We start from the raw sequence: 20,054 nt of genomic DNA, 5'->3' as shown, positions 1-20,054 counted from the left end.
TTAGTACTGCACTCTTGGGTTTATGTAGATTTGCCAAATTACATTATTTTATTCACATATTTTACTTTTTAACTAAATCAGTGTTTCTCTGTGTGCTGTTAAGTCCATTGGTGCAAATGAAGGTATGTGCTGATTTCAGTTTAAAGCTGATACAGATCCAGGACACAAACATCTGTATTTGTTTTTACTGAGATAAAAGTACTTTGTCCTCTTACTACTGTCTGATAACATGCTTTTCTCTGATTGAGGAAAGAATGCACAAGTTAACGCTATAAGTGAATTAAGAAGCTATCAATGGTGAAACATGTTTGCAGAATGATTGCTGCTAACAGAAAATCAATAGATTTGAATCCTGAAAATAGAATAAAACCTTAAACTAACAGTTTCACTAAAGCAAAAGGAACAAAAACAAAAATACTACACATTCCTCTTACCCTTTCATTTACACAAGCTACTATATGAAGATATAAATTACTATTTTGGACACAATCACTGCCAACGTACTTTCAGCGACACGTGTTGGTGAAAGGAAACCTCCAGCAAACTTTATTGGAAAGTGCAACACAATCACCTGACTTAACGGAACTGAAATAAAAACACAATATGAAAACAAACTGGTGAATAAATAACACAAATACAACACATATCCTCATGCGTTCTGTGTTTAGAGGCAGTGAAGTTGTAAAAAAAAAAATGATTTTAACGTTGCATTAAATTCAGCATTTTGAGTTCAAAACTGCAGCAGTATAATTTACCACAAATGGGGAACGTTGTGATATTTTCCAACACATTGTAACCTACAGTACATTATTTTCCACACACTTAAAAAAAAAAACAATAGTCAACGTGTTTTATCTTTTGTCAAATCAAATATTTTTTCTTGATGAGCCCCTAAAAAAATCTTAATTTTGGCAATATTATGACCAAAAAGTTTTTCAGTGTGGTTTATTTGTAGTTAAATATTAGAATTACACACTGAAAATAATGTCAGATGTAAAAGAACTGTGGTGCATCTTTAAAAAAAACACAACATGATATTTGAATCCATTTAAAGTATTTCTTTTAGGTTTGTTTTGGTTTCTACAAGCTAGCTTTCATTAGAAAACAAATCATGTGAATCTACCCATTGATTAAACCATAATCTCTTTGTTAATCGGATTGGTTTTAAACACAAATTTACAAAACTGTTGTATAGGATCACTTTAAAAATGCCTCTCTCATTTCCTTTTATAAATAATGAGCTCACAAATATATAATCATGCAAAATGAAAAAAGGATATTTAACACTGAAAGAGCCTATTTGTCCAACTTTGATAATACAGTATAAAACAATAGAAAAAAAGCATGTGCAAAACGGCAAAATCCATCTTAACAATAGTCGACTATGCTGTACATAAATAGGTGATGTATATTTAAATGATTGCTGTGTATCAAAACTAATGATAGAAGTCATTTTTTTTTGTTTTTGTGTGATAAAACACAAAATTCTCAACACAACAGGAAACATCATATGTACCCACCTAGACGACGAATGGCACCGAGACACGTTAGAAAAGAGAAAAATCTGCGGCTACGGCTGATCCTACGATACTGTATATATTATATATAATATACTCCGTTTACGTGTCCCTATAATCATGATGTCAAACTTCCCCTCATTGACTCGTATGTCACTGTACGACCACAACATGTGAACCCTTCATTACTGCTCCTCCAGCCAGGAAGGCTTGTCTGATCCTGGAGGCTTTAGCTTCACGTTGAACTGTATTAGAGTTTGTTCCAACTGCTGCTGGTTCCCAGCAAAGTACGCTGAGATGGCGTTATGGAAGAGGAGAAGCTGCTTGTGCATCACCTTCACCTGGTTGGACAAAACAAAAGGAATACATCACTAAGTCCTCATGTAAGAGGAATTAAATGTATTACTATTTTTTAGAAGTTTTACTCAGTTAAAAAGAAGAAAGTCAATGTTGAACATTTGTAAGTGGAACTGAATATTGGACGTTGTTCACATACTGCTATGGATGAATAACAGCACAGGTGATCATTTTTTATTTTTTTTTAATTTAAATATAAAATCCATTAAAAACATAAAACATTTCAATGTATTTTAACCTTTAATGGAACCTTCCATGGCGTGTAAGGTCTGTCTTTAGTTAAAATGTTGTCAAAATCTGTGAATAGCTTTTGATGTAATCCTGATAACAGACAAATAAAATAAGAATAAAAATAAAAATAAAATACTTTTTTAAAAAATTCAAAATCTTTTGATGTAATCCTGCCAACAGACAAAAAATAAATCAAATGAATAAATTAAAAATAAATTAATTAATTAATTAATTAATTAATTAATTAATTAATTAAAAATAAATAAATAAATAAATAAATAAATAAATAAATAAATAAATATTTTTGTCAAAATCTGTTTACTTTTGACGTAATCCTGCCTAAAAACAAAAATTAAATTCAATTAAATGAATACATTTTTTTGTCAAAATCTGTTAAGTACTTGTGATGTAATCTTGCTCATAAACAAATAAATAAATAAACGCGGTGCAAAAAGATCCCCTTAATGGAGGTGATCAAAGTAAACAGAGTCTTTTATTTTATTTTTTATAAACTAAACTCCTACCTTGTTTTCTTCTAGGAATTTGAGTTTGATGGTGACGTCGCTTCGTAGCTTCTCGTATTTTTCTCTGTGGACGTGATATTCATGCTGAGCCATCTCGATCCGCACCATGGCCGCCGCGTCCCTCGGCCCAACGCTTAGCTCCTCCAGATCTGATCGATAGGCATCAAACTCCAGCCTGGACCCAAGACATGTGGGAATGTCACCAGCAGCATCATCATCATCATCATCATCAACCACACCCTTCAGGACCTTTGTACTCAGCACAATGTGAAGAGTTTGCTTACCGTGCGTTTTCATAGTGTTTGATAGTCATCAGAGTATCCTCCATTGTTTTGTTGACCAGCGTGTCAACACCAGACACAAAGAAGCTGATGGCTCCCAGCAGAGCTTCACCGTTCTTACACAACAGCTTCTGTGTCTCTGCGTTGTATCCAAACTCATCCTAAAGGAAGGAACAACACTGTTTAACCTGCTGTGAGTGATGTCACACTTTAGAAGCTCCAGGCTGTACCTGCAGCTCAGGGGACTTCTGGCTCAGGTCAGTGAAGGTGTCTCCGAGGGCCTGCTGCGTCTGCACCATGCTCTGGAAGTGGTCGATGAGGGCGGTGGCCAGTCTCAGGATGCTTTCATACTTGATTTTTGTGTCTCTCAACACGTCGATCTGAGCCTCCAGCTCCAGGTCCACGGTTCGGGAACCTCGGCCAAACTTCTCGGAGAACATTTGCTTCGTGCACTAAACAGTAAACAAACGAGAAGGAGTGATATGTAGTGACCTACCATCTTTCAAATTATTTCTCAAAACAAACCTGTGTCACTCTGCTTTTAAAATAAAACCATGCATTCATATATGTCTGTTTATTGCCTTTATTTTACAAATTTTCTTTCTTTCTGATTAATATTTCTATGTTTTTACCACTGTATTAGTGTTGTTATTTTAGCCTGAAAAGTGCTTTCAAATAAAATGTATTATTATTTATTATTATTATTATCGTCATATACCTATATGCAGATAAGAGACAGTAATGTAATATCTTAAGTGGAAACTATCATATAACATTAAAAAATAAATAAAAACAAAAACCCTCTTTTCCCATATACATTTGTGTTTACTTTAGGACGAACATAAATCTGAAAATAAAAACAGACTAAATTATAGAAACGACAGCAAAGAAACACAACATGACAGAAAACCCATTTCACTTTTCTTTTCAAATCGACTGTTTTAGGCTTTTTATTCTTACAAAAGCAATTCTAGGGACGGATGTTGCAAACTAGCATTAGCTCGTACAAACACTATGAAAACAGCTGTTTTCAGCTGTCTATGTTTATTGTAACCGTCCCTAATAAATAAACCTCAAATAAATAAACAAATAAATAATATGTAATAAATAAATAAAATGATGAGAAAAATACATAAAAATTACTCCAAAAAACAAAATGACAAGAAAATGACTCATAACACAAAAAAACAACAAAAAATCCAGATTGACAGGGAAATACACTTCAAAAACACACAGATGACAACAAAAACCGCACAAAGTGACTTCAAAAATACACAAACAACAAAAATGCATGAAATGTATTCATAAATACACAAAATGACTTCAAAAATGCACAAAATGATTTCAAAAATACAAAACGACGTCAATAACATACAAAATGACTTCAAAAATACACAAAATGACTTCAAAAATACACAAAATGATTTCAAAAATACAAAACGACTTCAAAAACACACAAAATGACTTCAAAAATACAAAAAATTATTCTAAAAATGTATTATATGAAAGAAAAATACACTAAACAAAAAACAAAAACATGTTTTTCCCCCTGTATTATTGCTCATATCGGTCATCATTTTTTGGCCCCCACTCCTACTGTCATAACAGTTGTCAACCTCTGCTTCAGAACAAACTGGAACTTTTTTTTGTTAAACAAAATCCCTTAATAACACACTTCCAGTTTCCAAAAGGCATCGACCTGCAGCAGAATAGAGTTTAAAGCTGCCAGCGAAGGTACGTGTGCCCAATTAAAAACCCATCAAACAGGCGTGTGCGCTTTTTAAACAAACACACACGTGTGTTCACATTACCTTATACGTGTTAATGCTCCATTTCTTCACACTGTCTAATTTCTCCACAGCCACACCACGGGTCACCTCTTCAGTCGGGTTTATGTTATGATTCGGCGTCCCTAAAGATAGAAAATAAATAAAAGTGGCGTAAACTAATCTGTAAAGTATAATAGGTAAAGGAGAGAGAATAATGAGAATGAATGGACAATGAGAATGAATGAGGAAAATGAGGCAGTACCTGGAGGATGCACGTGTGTGTGATGCTGAGCGAGTCGACCGGTTAAGGATTGACTGATGGGTAAGTTAACGGCCCTGGATTTCATACGGATGTCTGAAATGAATGTAACGATGATGATGAGGACAGTTTATGGTGACAATGGAAATATGAGCATGACAGAAACAACAGGTTTTATTCCATGGTGAGGATGTTAAACAGGTGTTAGAGCAAGTGTGTCAAACTCAAGGCCCGGGGGCCAAATCCGGCCCTTTAAAACATCCAAATCAGCCTGCAGGGGAAAATAAAAAAAAATCGGAGAAAACAGTGTAAATGACAAAAATAATTTAGTTGTGGATCTCTCAATAGGGTTGCAAAGAGGCGTTAAATATCTGGAAAATTTCCACGGAAACCTAAGATTGGGAATTTTGACAATATTAAAATGATAAAAACTTTTCATGGGAATTATTGATTGAAATTAAGCAGAAATTGTGAGTATTTTTAAATCATTGTATCATATCCACAGTAAATATTGGCATTCATGAAAAATAATACACACAACACTTATTTGAAAATGGAACTTTACAATTATTCGAGTTTAATCAATTTTGTCACAAATTCACTGAAATTGTAAAATATTTTCAATATTTTCAGGGGTTGGCAGTTTTACCATGCTTGTATAACGTTCAAATTGTTAAAAAAAAAAAAAAAAAAAAAGCAAATTTTTCCAAAATCCCACTCAATCCTCAAATTAATTGACAAGATTTACCTAAAATTCTAACAAATATAGTCATTGCTTGGATATTGTTGGTGCCTTAAATACAACTTTTACATCATTTATACATGGAAATGCAAAGTAACACTAATGTGGAAATTGATCAATTACGGCCCACTTGAGATTAAAATGATCCGTATTTGGCCCCTGAACCAAAAGTTTGACACCCCTGTGTTAGAGGAACAGTAAGTAATGATAGTTTGTCATGCAGAAATGAATGAGTTATGAAAGCTGGACATTAGGTGTGAGACAGGTTTTTTAGTACGAGTGTATTCACATATAAAGCATCCAACTAGAATCCTTCTCCCTGCAACATCAACAGTTTAATGCATCCATGACTTTGTTGTTGACGTAGAAAAGTTCAAGCAAAGTTTCATACGACCCTTAGTCGAGCAATCTGACAATCTTTAAACACAGAGTCCAAAAGGAAACGGCACAAAGAGAGAGCTGAGAACACGTATGACAGGTGATGAGTGCACAGCCACCTGGTGCTTGTGCACGCGCTCTTCCACCACACAGATACTCAGGGTTGAAGCGAATGGCAGGTCCTAAAGGATATGGATGTTTGTAACGTTACCCAAAACGTCAGCAGGTGTTAAGTTACATATTAAAGGGATCCTCCACCGTTTTCACAAATGTGGCCTAAATATTTCAAATGTACTTATTAGAACATCTATGCCTAACAATAGACATTATTTGGCACCATATTTGTTTTATTAACTTTTAAAAAATGGGACTCCTTTACCATTTTAGAGCCTGTATTCCGCCATCTTGAAATCCCGTGATTGATGATGTCACACAGCCCCATTTGCTTCCCAGATAGCACGCATACGTCTTTCCGATGTCGGCCTCAGATCATGCGTCTGCATTCTACTCCTAATTAGTAGTGTGACGATATCTCGATACGGCGATATATCGTGATATTTTTCCGCACGATCGATTATCGATATGCTCCCGCTAAGAATCGATTTTAGTTATTTATTTCAAAACTTTTTCTGCTTTTTCATTAAAATGTGCAGGTAGGTCTTCACAGAAATGTTGTCACTGTTTGTTGAAGGAACCAATATATTGTTTACTGGAATATTGCACTATACTGGTGTCACTGGTAAAAAAGACCCTATTTTTTGTTTACAGAAAGCACTATTGGAGGTACCTATTCACTTACATTGATATGTTGACACTTATTTACAGAAATGTTGCACTAAAATAGTGTCACTGTTCATAGGACACTTTTTCAATTTATTGTCTTTCAGAGAAATCAAATAAAAATTGTATTTTTTCATTTAATCTTTTTTTTCTTCTTGTTACCGTAGATTGATTTCTGACCAATATATTGATAATCACAGTATCGTCATATCGTGAGATAATCGTGATTGTGAGCTTTGTATTGCGTATCATATCCTATCTTGAGGTACCCAGAGGTACCCACCCCTACTCCTAATGCGTCATTTTGTGTGTTTTTTCCCCCCAAATCTGTGATACCACTTATGAAAATGTAGAACTGTAAAACGTCACTTCCATGAAGCTGTTTTTGTGCTGCTGAAAATACATTTCTGATCATGAACTGTGTCTCTCTTTATTTCGTCCACACATAATAAGCTATTTAGTGGTAGTATATTGTTTTTTGTTGTTGTTGTGATATTGCCATATTACTATCAGATTTAAGTAAATACTTGACTATGGATATGGAGATATCCATACTAATTGAATGATCCGAGCTAAATAAAGGTTAATATACGCTGTAGAGAGGCCGTGATGAGCATCTTTAATCCATCGTCCAAATGCCGATGTCTCCGCGACGTCTGCCCAATGAGCAAACGCTCTCATAATACGTCTCGCCGATGCAACTTCTTGAGATATATGTGTGCTAACAGGGTTGTAAGCATCCCATTGTTTTCTATTGGAGTGAAAAATTCAGCCTGATTTTTAGATCATTTAGCAGCTTTTTCAGTCAAAATGCATATTTGTGCTGCTTTAAGTTGCTCTAAATAATCAGGAAGAGTTAAAGTTGTCAATGTAACCCTCTTTTGCTTGCAGTAGTTGTGACCCAAAAAATTATCTATGACAGCAGGGGGCGACAGTTCCAACTCTGTGGTTTGGTAGTAGACAAGCCAAATCCAATGTATTTATAAAGCATGTTTAAACAAAAACAAGGTTTGACCAAAGTGCTGTACAATGAAAACATAAAATCTATACAAGAAATACAACATTGACACAATAAACGCCAACATCTGTTAAAAATGACGTTGACTCACACGGTGTTAAAAGCCACAGCAAACAAATGTGTTTTTAAAAGAGATTTAAAAATGGAAACCAAATACCCGATCCCCTCCCTCTGAACTTCCTTTTCGTCCTCTGCACGGCCAAGAGCAGCTGGTCGGTTGAGCGTAGAGCCCGAGACAAAGAGTATGGCTGAAGAAGTTCAGACAGGTAGGATAGACTGAGGCCATTTAGAAATTTGTAAGTCAATAAATTCATTTTAAAATCAACCCTTTGGTGAACAGAGAACCAGTGAAGGGAGAAGAGAACAGGTGTTATATGCTCCTGCCTTCTTTAATAATAATAATAATAATAACAGGTGACTTAAATATTCATGTAGACAATAACATGGACAATACTGCCAAAGAACTGTATGGTTTAATGGATACTTTTGGTCTTACACAACATGTGACTGGTCCGACACACACTCAAGGTCACACTTTGGATCTGATTATCTCTAAAGGTGTTGATATCTCTGCTGTTGATGTAAGAGACTTAGCTCTATCTGATCATTTCTGTGTCTTTTTTGACCTAGAGACTGTAACATCTGTTCCCCCTAGTTATGTGTGTTTAAAGAAAAGGTACATAAATGAGAACACAAGTGCACAGTTTATGGAAGCCATAGCAATGACACCAACATTGAGTGCTGAGACAGTTGATGATCTTCTGGATGAGTATAATAGAAACGTCTGTAATGTCATAGATGTGGTGGCTCCAATCAAAACTAAGAGAAAACCAAACACACAGAAAACACCTTGGAGGAGGACTGAGATAATGCAGAATTTGAAATCTGACTGTAGAAGAGCTGAGCGCAAATGGAGATCAACAAAACTCCAAATTCATCTAGAACTGTACAAAATAAGTCTGCGAAAATTCAATGATGGCTTGTTCAAAGCAAGGCAGCAATACTTTTCTGAAATTATTGCCAAAAATGTCAACAACTCTCGCACGTTGTTTTCTGTAATTGAAAAGCTCACAACCCCCCCAGATCAGATAGCCCCTGAATTACTGTCAGCTGGAAAATGCAATGAATTTGCTGTATATTTCAATGAAAAAATACAATCAATAAGGTCAAACATCAGAACAAACCAGCAAAATCACAAAAAGCTTGAACAGCTTCAACCACTGAGGGATGAGTCAACTACAATGTTAGAGTTTATTACAGTGAACCCAAAAACAATAGAGGAGACTATTCAGCAGCTGAATCCATCAACGTGTTGCCTTGACACAATACCCTCAAACTTCTTTAAAACTGTTGTAAAGTCAATTGTCACTGATTTGTGTCAGATAATTAACTGCTCATTCCAATCAGGCACCGTACCAAAATCCCTGAAAGTAGCTGCTGTGAAACCACTGTTAAAAAAGAGAACACTGGATGCCTCTATACTGGCTAACTATAGACCAATCAGCAACCTTCCATTCATGGCCAAGATCATTGAGAAGGTGGTCTTCAACCAACTGAGTCAATTTTTAACATTCAACAAAATATTTGATAAATTTCAGTCAGGTTTTCGTTCTCATCACAGCACTGAAACTGCTCTTATCAAAGTGATCAATGACATAAGGTTGAACACTGATTCAGGAAAAGTATCTGTTCTCATTCTGTTGGATCTAAGTGCTGCATTTGACACTGTAGATCATACAATTTTGTTGCACAGATTGCAAACATGGGTTGGACTAAATGGAAAAGTAATGCAATGGTTTAAGTCATACTTGGAGGAGCGAAGCTATTTTGTAAGCATTGGAAACTTTGAATCTGACAGATTACCAATGTCCTGTGGGGTTCCTCAGGGATCTGTTCTTGGACCCCTTCTGTTTAACCTTTATATGCTTCCTTTAGGACAAATTTTACAGAACTGTAAGGTTGATTATCAGAGCTATGCAGATGACACACAACTATATCTATCACTGAACCCAGATGACCATGGTCCCATTGAGGTGTTGTGTGACTGTTTAGAAAAAGTAAACTGCTGGATGAGTGAAAACTTCCTTCAACTAAACCATGACAAGACGGAGGTGATTGTCTTTGGTAACAAGGAAAAGAGGACTGCTGTCAGTAAGTATCTTGAGTCTCGATCTTTAAAAGCTAAAGACCAAGTCAAAAACCTTGGTGTTCTGATTGACTCAGATCTTACATTCAGCAGTCAGATCAAATCTATCACAAAAACAGCCTTCTACCACCTAAAGAACATCTCCAGAGTGAAAGGTTTAATGGCTCAGAAAGACCAGGAGAAACTGGTCCATGCTTTTATCTCCAGCAGACTGGACTATTGTAATGGTCTTCTGACAGGAATCCCCCAAAAGAGCATCAAACAGCTACAGCTGGTTCAGAACGCTGCAGCTCGGGTCTTAACCAGAACAAAGAGGTCAGAGCACATTACTCCAGTTTTAAAGTCTTTACACTGGCTCCCAGTCAGCCTCAGAATAGACTTTAAAGTTCTGCTGCTGGTGTATAAATCTGTGAATGGGTTTGGTCCAGAATACATCAGTGACATGTTAGTCAGGTATGAACCCAGCAGGTCTCTCAGATCTATGGACACAGATCAGATAGTGGAGCCCAGAGTTCACAGTAAACATGGTGATGCTGCTTTTAGTTGTTATGCTGCAAAGAAGTGGAACAAACTGCCAGCGGAGCTGAAGTCAGCATCCAATGTGAACATTTTTAAATCAAAGTTAAAGGCACTTTTTTTCTCTACTGCATATGATTGAGAGAGAGATTTTTTGTCATGTTGTTGATGTAATGATGATTTTACTGATGATTTTAATTGATTTTACTGATGATTTTAAATGTTCTTATTGATTTAAATGTTCTTATTGATTTTAAACAATTGAATGTTTTATCATGTAAAGCACATTGAGTTGCCTTGAGTATGAAATGCGCTATATAAATAAATTTGCCTTGCCTTGCCTTGCCTTAACCAGTCAAAAACTGGGCAGCCGTGTTTTGTATCCACTGGAGGCGAGCGAGGGTGGCCTGGCTGAGCCCAACATAGAGAGAGTTACAGTAGTCCAGTCGTGTTGTGATAAAAGCATGGATAACAGTCTCCAGTTCTTTCTTACCTAAAACAGGTTTAACGATAGCGATACGCCGCAGCTAAAAAAAAGCTCTTTTTTTAAAACAGAGCTGACCTGCTTATCAAAAAGTCCACGATGACTCCAAGAATAGTTACAGACTTCTTTTAAATATGTGTTCATAGAGACAAGACTTTGGAGTTGTTGGGGCCAAACAGAACAGCTTCAGTTTTGGATTCATTAAAACTCAAAAAATGAAAAGACATCCATACCATAACCTCATTTAAAGAGTTCAAAAGGCGCAGGACAGAGCAGGAAACATTGAGTATCAGGGGCATGTAAATATGACAATCATCAGCATAACAAGGAAATGAAATTTTCCTCCCCAGAGGTAGTAGGTACAGGGCAAAAAGAAGGGGACCGAGGGTAGACCCTTGAGGAACACCACGATGCATAGAAGCAGATGTAAAAGCAGAAACAGAGAAGAAGAGCTCTCCTAAGGGGCCTTAACTCCACCTTAAACAGTGCATAGCTGACGCTATGGTCACCCAAAAGGACTTCTATTCTCAGGGTTTGTGCATCTTCAACAGTCTGTGATTTACTATTTAATATTTAATAAAACAAATACGGTGCAAAATATTGTGTTTTGTTAGGCATAGATCTTCTAATAAGGACATTTCAAAGGTTTTAAGCCACATTTGTAAAACAGTGGAGGGTCCCGTTAACATACAGTAAATTAAAACATTAGTTCCTGTTTCCTTTAAGGTGCCTTTAACAGTTACTGCTTATTGTGATGCATGGAAACATTTCTTGCAGCTTAAAAATATTCTTCCCATCTTCTTTCTACAAACTAGTTCCTACTAAATGTCCCTGTGTATTTCTGCGTTTGTACAGCAGAGAATTAAAAACAATGAGCGCCTGCTTAGACCTGCAGGTGTGGGCTTTGCTGGTTTTACCTTTAATGGAGCTGGTTGGAATGATTCCCCCTGGAGGTCCTCCATAACCACCAGACACAATACTGGTTTCATTCAGATTGGGTCCAGACACCATCACCTGCTGCAGGTCCTACAGTGAGGAAAGAAGAAGAAGATGATGATGCATAAAATCGTGAGATTATACAATATGAATTAATCGTATAATTAACAAACAGTGCTCGATCAGCCAGTTCCATCACCATCAGGTTATCCACAACTGAACCTGGGCGAGATCTGGTTAGCTAGTGTTCAGCGTATGTTACCATGGTGATTTACCCTGGTAAGAGGTTAACCAGCGGCGTAGTACAGCACACACAGAATAAATAATGGAAGTTTACAGAATCCAGTTTGGAAGTCTTGGCTTCCAGCAAAGAAAAACACATATAAATATCAGAAAGAAAATATGAACACAAACAAGAAAATATGAACTGAATAGTATTAAAATATAAATATTCAGAAAGGAAATATAAACAGAATATTATTTAAATAGAAATATTCAAAAAGAAAATATAAACACAATCTTATTCAAATATAATATATTCAGGAATAAAATATGAACACAATATTATTTAAATACGAATATTCAGAAAAAAATATGAACACAATATTATTCAAATATAAATATTTAGGAAGTATAAACACATTATTCAATTATAAATATTCAAAAAAAAAATGAACACAATATTATTCAAATACAAATATTTAGAAAGAAAATATGAACACAATATTATTCAAACATAAATATTTAGAAAGAAAATATAAACACATTATTAATTACAGTAAATATAATATATCCAGAAAGGACATATATTATAAACAGAATAGTATTTAAATATAAATATTCTGAAAAATAAATATAAACACAATATTATTCAAATATAAATATTCTGAAAGAAAATATAAACAGAATAATACTTGAATATAAATAGTCATAAAGAAAATATAAACACAATATTATTCAAATATAAATATTCAGAAATAAAATATGAACACAATAATATTCAAATCCAAATATTCAGAAAGACAATATTGTACAAACGTAAATATAAAAATTTCAATATATTTTAATGCACACTCATTGTAGCAAGCAAAAATCTATCCAAAAATGTAAATGTGCTGATGGAAATATGGTAACAAAAACTCAAGCATGCCAGGCAATAAAATAAATTAAAAAATAACCTGATAGCAAACCACTGTACATTCATTTATTGACATAAACCAAAGGTTAGTGTCTGACCTGCTCCAGGCTGTCATCCTCTGGTAGATTCCCAGTGTCTCCATTACTGTTAATGGGAATCTCCATGGTTGCTGCCTTGCTCATGATGTTGTCTGCCATAATGGAATCTCTGCAAAACAAAAACAAAAAACACAACACACAAGATCACAGCAGCGTAACTACATCTCACACTCCTATCGTAGCTGCATGCTAGCACTGAAGCTACATGTAGCTTAGATGATGACAGCTAGCTTAAAGCTCCTCACCAGTTTCTAGCATCAGCCTGAAACAGGAGCCAGTTCCAGCCGTCTTCAATAAAAACCAAGCTATATTTGCACAGGGAAGACAAACGTAAAGCTGAATAAACTCGAACTGATGAACGCTGACTGTCTTTGATATCAATCCATGCCGTATCCACGATTATTTATACAAATTTCTTTGCATAATCATAAAACAGAAAATCCCTGCATCCAGCTTGCTCGCAGCTTTGCAGTTTCCCTTCAAAATAAAAGCATGAGTAAGCTTTCTTTTACGTTTATTGTCGTTTATTAGGTTAAAAAAAAGCAACACAACGAAAACATTAGAAAAAAACTTGATGAAATTAGATGTACTGCTTTTTTGACAAAGGGACAAATGCTGTAGAGTGAATTGATAATTTTATTTTGAAGAACGTAGACAACAAACGGAGCATCGCCCACCCTCCCTCCCCCTCTTCTTCCACGTCGTGCACTGCCGACGTAACTACTTTTTCTCTGCTGCACATTCACTAATACCTCCTGAAGATGGCGCTATACCCCAATTATCTGTTAAATAAAAATAAACATATATTTAAAAAAAAAAAAAAGTCTTCATTTTTTAATCAAAGAAAAGGTTGCAGACCATTTTCAACCAAAATGAACTTAACTTAAACAAAAAAACACCTTTTCAACCAAAGAAAAAAGTATTAATATAAATAGAATAATATATAAAAGTATATAAATATGTATCACCCAAAACAAAGTGCATTTGAATACTTTTTTTCTTTTATTTAATTTTTCTTTTTCTTTTATATTGTGAGTTATATACATTTTATTCATTTATTTTTTTGTATTTGGGCCATGTAGGAGTAGAACAAATGCATATTTATTATTCAACAAGAAAATGTAGCAAAGCATTTTGAATCAAAAGAAATCAATCACAGAAAAATGGTATGAATATGAATAGAAAAAGCATTTAAAAATATATAAATATTTTACATCCAAAAGAATAATTGCATTTAAATACTCTTTTCATTGATTAAATTTTTTATTTTATTTAACTTTTTATTAAAGTGAGTTTTATATATATTCTATTTATTTGGCGCATCTAGGGTAGGACAAATGTGTCTTTATTATTCAAGGAAAGAAAAAGATGATTCGATAAGAAAAGAAGAAAAATTCTAAAAAAAAAAATTTTTTTAAAATTAAAAAAAAAAAAAAATTTCAATCAATAACTACTTTCATGAATGGAAAAAAATATTTGACACCCAAAATAATTGCACTGAAACACTTTTTTTCTTTGATTGAAAAGGTTTTTGACTGAAATGAAGTTTTTTATTTGTTTTAAAATTGAACCAACTTTTTCTTCATTTGAATAATAAAGACACACATTTCAATTCATTTCAACTTTATTTATAGGGCGCGAATTACAACAAAAAGTCAGCGCTCATCACAAAATTCCACAAGCATTCACGACGACTGGGAGAAAAAACTCCCAAATCTAATCCAATAGTCCTATGATCTATGATCAGGACTAAGGTTAGTACTGTACATCTTAACTCCTGCATTGATTGCAAAATTTCAAACACTTTTAATACGGTCGTTTGTTTTGAGACGTGAAAAGGGCTGACCCTGTAAACTGACCACCCTCCCAATGATTTGCCTCATTTGTTTCAATCAGGAATCCCGGGAAATTACACATGGTTTCCAAATGTGCAGATTTCCCTGTAATTTCTCAGGCTAAGCGGCAGTGAAACAACATCTCACATATATAATCAACAGTCTATTTGTACAGTTACAGTGGTTCGTTTCCCCTGATGTGCTGATTGCTTACAAGTGACACATTTTCCAAACTGAATCTAGAAATCCAATGATGATGAAATGAAACTTCGCCTTTTTCGGGTTTCTGACCCAGACTCCTTTAGACAGGAGTTTCCTCTGAGATTAAAGCCAGCAAAATGACATGTAATGAGGATGTCTCATTCATGTTTTCACCTAATTAACAAACGTCAAAGACTGTTTGACATTGGTCTACCTCTGCTTTTAATCTTTCTAACTGAATAATGTCCTATTTGGTCAAGGCTTAAACTAGAATCTATGAGAGTCTATTAGGGGTTCAAGTGTTTTCTCTGGGTTATCACAAAACATACATAAAGACTCATCACACCACGCTAACTCTTGTGCCTTTAAAGACAGGGTAGGTAATTATCAAAAGCTGGCATGATTATGGAAGTAGCATGGCTCTATGTCTTGTCCTAACCACACCCCTCTCAGTTCATCCCTTCTTCACGTAACACAGTGTCAGGATTGGCTTTGGTTTTTTTTTATGTCAGATGTGTGTGTAAGTTTTTGGGGGTGCTGCTTTGGATGGAGGCCCGACGGAAGCATAAAGGAGTAGGAGGAGGGGGTGGAGCTTAGAGGAGGTCTTGCGATCTCAAATCTTGCTACAAAAATTGCAGACTGCAGCGTTAAAAATGAACAGTAACAGCAGAAATAAAAAACTAACGTTGTGTAGCAATAACCAGAGTAATAGTCAAAGTAAGAACACACATACACACACAAAAAAAAAGACAAAAATACATTAACAAAAAACCTCATGTAAATATATAATAATAATGACAGATTATGACAGTAAATACTTAGGTGAAGAGGTTTCCATTTTCCATCAAAATCTAGATTTTTAACCCAAAAATAGTTCTATAACTGTCCATCTGGAAGCCATGTGCATCTCACTGTTTATTCATCAGTCATGATAAGTTAAAACCCTCAATTCACTCATGATCAAATGCACCTTCCATTGAGTAAATTTGCTTTGCAAGCACTTTGAAAGATTGGTCCTTTATGTTGATTAGAAAAAGCATCACCATCCTTTAATTAATGGTCTTAAAGCTCCTGGAGACTATTTTTTAATCAGTTAAAGACAGTGTAGGCCTCATTGATCAATACATTGAAGATCATTTGCTAAAAAAAAAAAAAAAAGCATTTTGATCTTCATCATAAACACTCCGTTTATTGATGTTGTCGGGAAAGTTTTGCACATTGCATTGTGGGATGTGGAGTTCTATAGAAGGGTTTTTACTTCATTCTTGGCATGATTTCTTATGTTTTCCCCCAAAAAAACTCTATCAAAGTGACTTCCCAACATTTATGTTGTTTTTTTTTTCACGTACTGAAAGTTGTGGCAAAACAAGGGCGGATGTTTATTTTGGGGTTTATACGGTAAGTTCCAAATCTGGCCGAAATTGAATGTCTCGCAGAGTGAGGTGATACTGTATGACAGGAAATATCGGGAACAAACTAGAACAACAATGGTGTCAATGTGAAGAAGCACGAGAAAAAATGGTAAGAACAAACACTGCTATGCATCCATCTACGGGACTCCGCATCCCATAATGCAATGCATGAAACAATGCACCAATTTTTTTGCGATAATAGCTGCGTTTCTATTACAGTTTTTTCGCAAAATAAAAGCGATATTTCTAAATTTCGACAAAGTATAATTGAACGTGTTTCCATTTGATAGTTGTTTTGGCAGGAGCCTCGCAACTCTTGTAAAATCTCATCCCGTGAGTAGGGATGTAACGATTCACTCAACTCCCGATACGATTCGATTCACGATACTGGGTTCACGATACGATTCTCTCACGATTTATTTGACAAAATGGGACTGTAGACAAATTTTTTTTTTGGGAAAAAAAACTAGAAAATGCTGTACTATTTTCTTTTTATTTTTCATTGTCAAAATAATTCCTTGCTAAACTATTCAAAACAATGCAATTTAACTAAAAATAAATCTTGAATGAAATAAATAAAGGAATAATACAAATGAAAATGAAGCCTATTAATTTAAATTCTGGTTCTATAATAAACAATGCAAAACTGCATAATAGTTCTTTTTCTTTTAAAAGTGCAACTGAAAATGTATTTTGTGCCTTAACAATTGGACTTTAAAAAAAAAAAAAACCGATTGCACTGATTTACGTCATATTTGTTTGGACCAGCAGAGGGCGCTGGTAACACAGTGGTTGGTTGGCATGTAGATATCTTGCAGTGAAGAAGAGAAGCTATGCTAGCAGACAGAGCTAATAGAAAAACGTGACTTTTACAGATATTCAACTAATATTACAGATATTCTTTCAGTTTTTAAGGGGTAATGAATCATTTATTAACATATTTAAGAGTAGAAGGCACCCAGAAAGAAAGTAGCAGCAGACTCCGCCCGCCACCTACACTTGTGGATAAAAAAAGTACTGCGATTCAATTTTCAAAAAATCGATATCAACCGTGATACCTATGAATCGATTTTTAACTGCCTTACGATTAATCGTTACATCCCTACCCGTGAGACTTCGCTGCAGGAAGATGACGCTGAAAACCTCCTTATAACAGGCAGCTAAGAAATGTCTCTGACTCCTCTTTTGTCCACATGTACCGCACCATGTTTTATCAGAGAGAAGTGGTCATGTGACCAGGTACGTCTCGTCCTGTTACATTTCATTGCGGAAAAAGTGTTTCCATAGCACTTTTGTGATATATTTCAATATCAAAACGTCTGAAAAACCTCCTCATGAAAGCATAAAAAATTTTTTGCAATATTTGAGTGTTTTTTTTTCTTTTTTAATTCTGGTGTTCAGTTTTGAATGTGCTATTTAGATATCGTGCATTTCCAAGGGTAATGGAAACACAGCTATCGTCAATAAGACGATAGTGTTTACAGTCAAACAAACTTCCAAGCAGCTTTACATCATTTTTAGCAAATGATCTTTGATGTATTGATCTCTGACACCTACAGTAGCTGCATTTTTATTACCCTTGGAAATGCGCAAAATCTAAAAAGCGCATTAAAAACTGGTCATGGAAAGACCTGAATTTTGAAAAAACACACAAATATCACAAAAAGGTTTTTACGCCTTCATGAGGAGGAATTTCACACGTTTTGATATTGAAATGGATCACATGACGTGAGGTACCTGGTCACATGACCACTTCTCTCCAAGAAAACATGCTGCAGTATGTGTAGACAAAATAGGAGACCGGGACATTTCTTAGCATTAAACTTACAAATGATTACTGCCATGTTAGACGTGAAACAACAAAGGAATGCAGATTGTTATTAGGGGGTTTGGAGCATCCATCTTACTGCAGCGAAGTCTCGCGGGATGACATTTCAAGGCTCCTGCTTAAAACAACCTTCAGTTGAAACACATTCAAAGCACAATTATACTTTGTCGACATTTAGAAATATCACTTTTATTTTGCAACAATCTGTAATGGAAACCCAGCTATACGGTAGTCTTTATCTGATGAAAAATGATCGTCTCCAGCAGCTTGATGTTTGTGTGACAGGTGATGGTGGAAGTGAACTCATTGCTGGTCAGCGACAGCTTGGTACATCTGCACAGCCAAACAAAGGTGAACCGGGGCCGACGTGTCCTCCACAGCCTGCAGCAGAAAACAGAAAACACATGTTGAAATGTATCCATCCGGCAGCTACTGCAGCACAGCAGAGTGAGTGAAAATTAGTTTGGAAAAGTAGAGTCTCTGAGTTTTCAGCATTTCTCATATAGTGCTGATATGCTTTTTTATTTATCTGCATGGTGGGCTTATAGTCCAGCAATTTTCTGAGGATTTCCAAACTGAATTTATGCCTTTAGTAGTATTGATGTGTACATTATGTGTTATATCATTTATTTTTCTCAGTTATCTGGTGTGTGTGTGTGTGTGTTTTTTAAGGCTGCATAGGTTTGTTAGTAGTGAAGTGTTTTCGTCTTTGTTTCTCAGAAAAACACCAAAAGTTTGAGTCTCCTGCCTGATTCAAATGTACAGTTTGGCGCATGAGTAATTGAAAAGGTATGTTCTGACTTACCGGAGGAAAAATAGTGACTGACTCAACATCCTTTGGTGCACACATCTTTGACCTCCACATAATTTGTAGGGCCACAAACAGCCTGCGTTTGTCAAAAACCGGAATTTTCAAAGCAGTTGTTTTGCTTTTTCTGTGGTGAAAGCACAGGAATCCATTCCCTTCTGAAGGTATTGTCAACATTGCACAGGATTGCATACTGCGTCGAGGCTAATTAGGTCGTATTAAAGCACAGTTTGATCAAAAAACTCAATGCTATTGGGAGAAACGACACAGAACCTTCAAAGATGTTCTTGTGTTTTGATCAAAGGCACAGCCAAGCAGGGGTTTAAAAATGTTGTAACACCGCTTAACTGATACACTTCAAGAGGAAATTCCTAATGCTGAACACACAGGAAGGTAAATTGAGGGTTTTTGTTCTTACTTTTCGAACAAGGCCAAGTTAAATTTCAAAAGTGCAAAAGAAAAGTTTCCTTTCAGTGCTTGTGTCACAAAACATGTGAGCAGAGCGTGAGACCTAAACCACAGTTCACCCATCCCCCCTCGTCTTTGGTTTATCTTGTTTTTTAGTCATCATTAAGCATCCTCCCAGATGTTGGGCGGGATTCTCACTTTTTCTCTGTAGAAGTGGAAAAAAACAAGTGTTGAAACAAAATCAAGAAATTCATAAAAACAGCAAAAAAAACTATTTGTCTTCTTTTTTTTTACACGATGGAACATATGGAAGTGATCTTTTATATATTGTCTTTAATGTGCCATTTCAGTCAATCAAGCTGCTTTCCAATCGGCGGTTTTACTCAGC

The 20,054-nt window shown here is 35.3% G+C and overlaps 1 protein-coding gene across 4 annotated transcripts; it reads right to left on the bottom strand.

Moving 5' to 3' along the window:
- Positions 1–720: 720 nt before the first annotated feature.
- Positions 721–13,632, bottom strand: LOC114475012 (arfaptin-2-like). Of its 4 annotated transcripts, XM_028465678.1 has the most exons (10): positions 13,420–13,632; positions 13,175–13,283; positions 11,920–12,028; positions 6,178–6,240; positions 4,942–5,034; positions 4,722–4,822; positions 3,141–3,362; positions 2,914–3,071; positions 2,630–2,804; positions 721–1,858 (listed from the first exon to the last, which is right to left on the bottom strand). In XM_028465678.1, exons 2-10 carry the CDS (start codon positions 13,271–13,273, stop codon positions 1,703–1,705), a joined length of 1,176 nt encoding a protein of 391 aa, XP_028321479.1. In that variant the 5' UTR covers positions 13,274–13,283; positions 13,420–13,632; the 3' UTR covers positions 721–1,702. The 4 variants fall into 4 exon arrangements, with proteins under 4 accessions (XP_028321479.1, XP_028321481.1, XP_028321480.1 ...); XM_028465680.1 differs by lacking the exon at positions 4,942–5,034; XM_028465679.1 differs by lacking the exon at positions 6,178–6,240.
- Positions 13,633–20,054: the final 6,422 nt, after the last annotated feature.

The sequence above is a fragment of the Gouania willdenowi genome, chromosome 13, assembly GCF_900634775.1.
Source record: "Gouania willdenowi chromosome 13, fGouWil2.1, whole genome shotgun sequence".
Classification (NCBI taxonomy): Eukaryota; Metazoa; Chordata; class Actinopteri; order Blenniiformes; family Gobiesocidae; genus Gouania; species Gouania willdenowi.
Note: the sequence above shows the minus strand (reverse complement) of the source record. Positions and strands in the feature narration are given on the sequence as shown.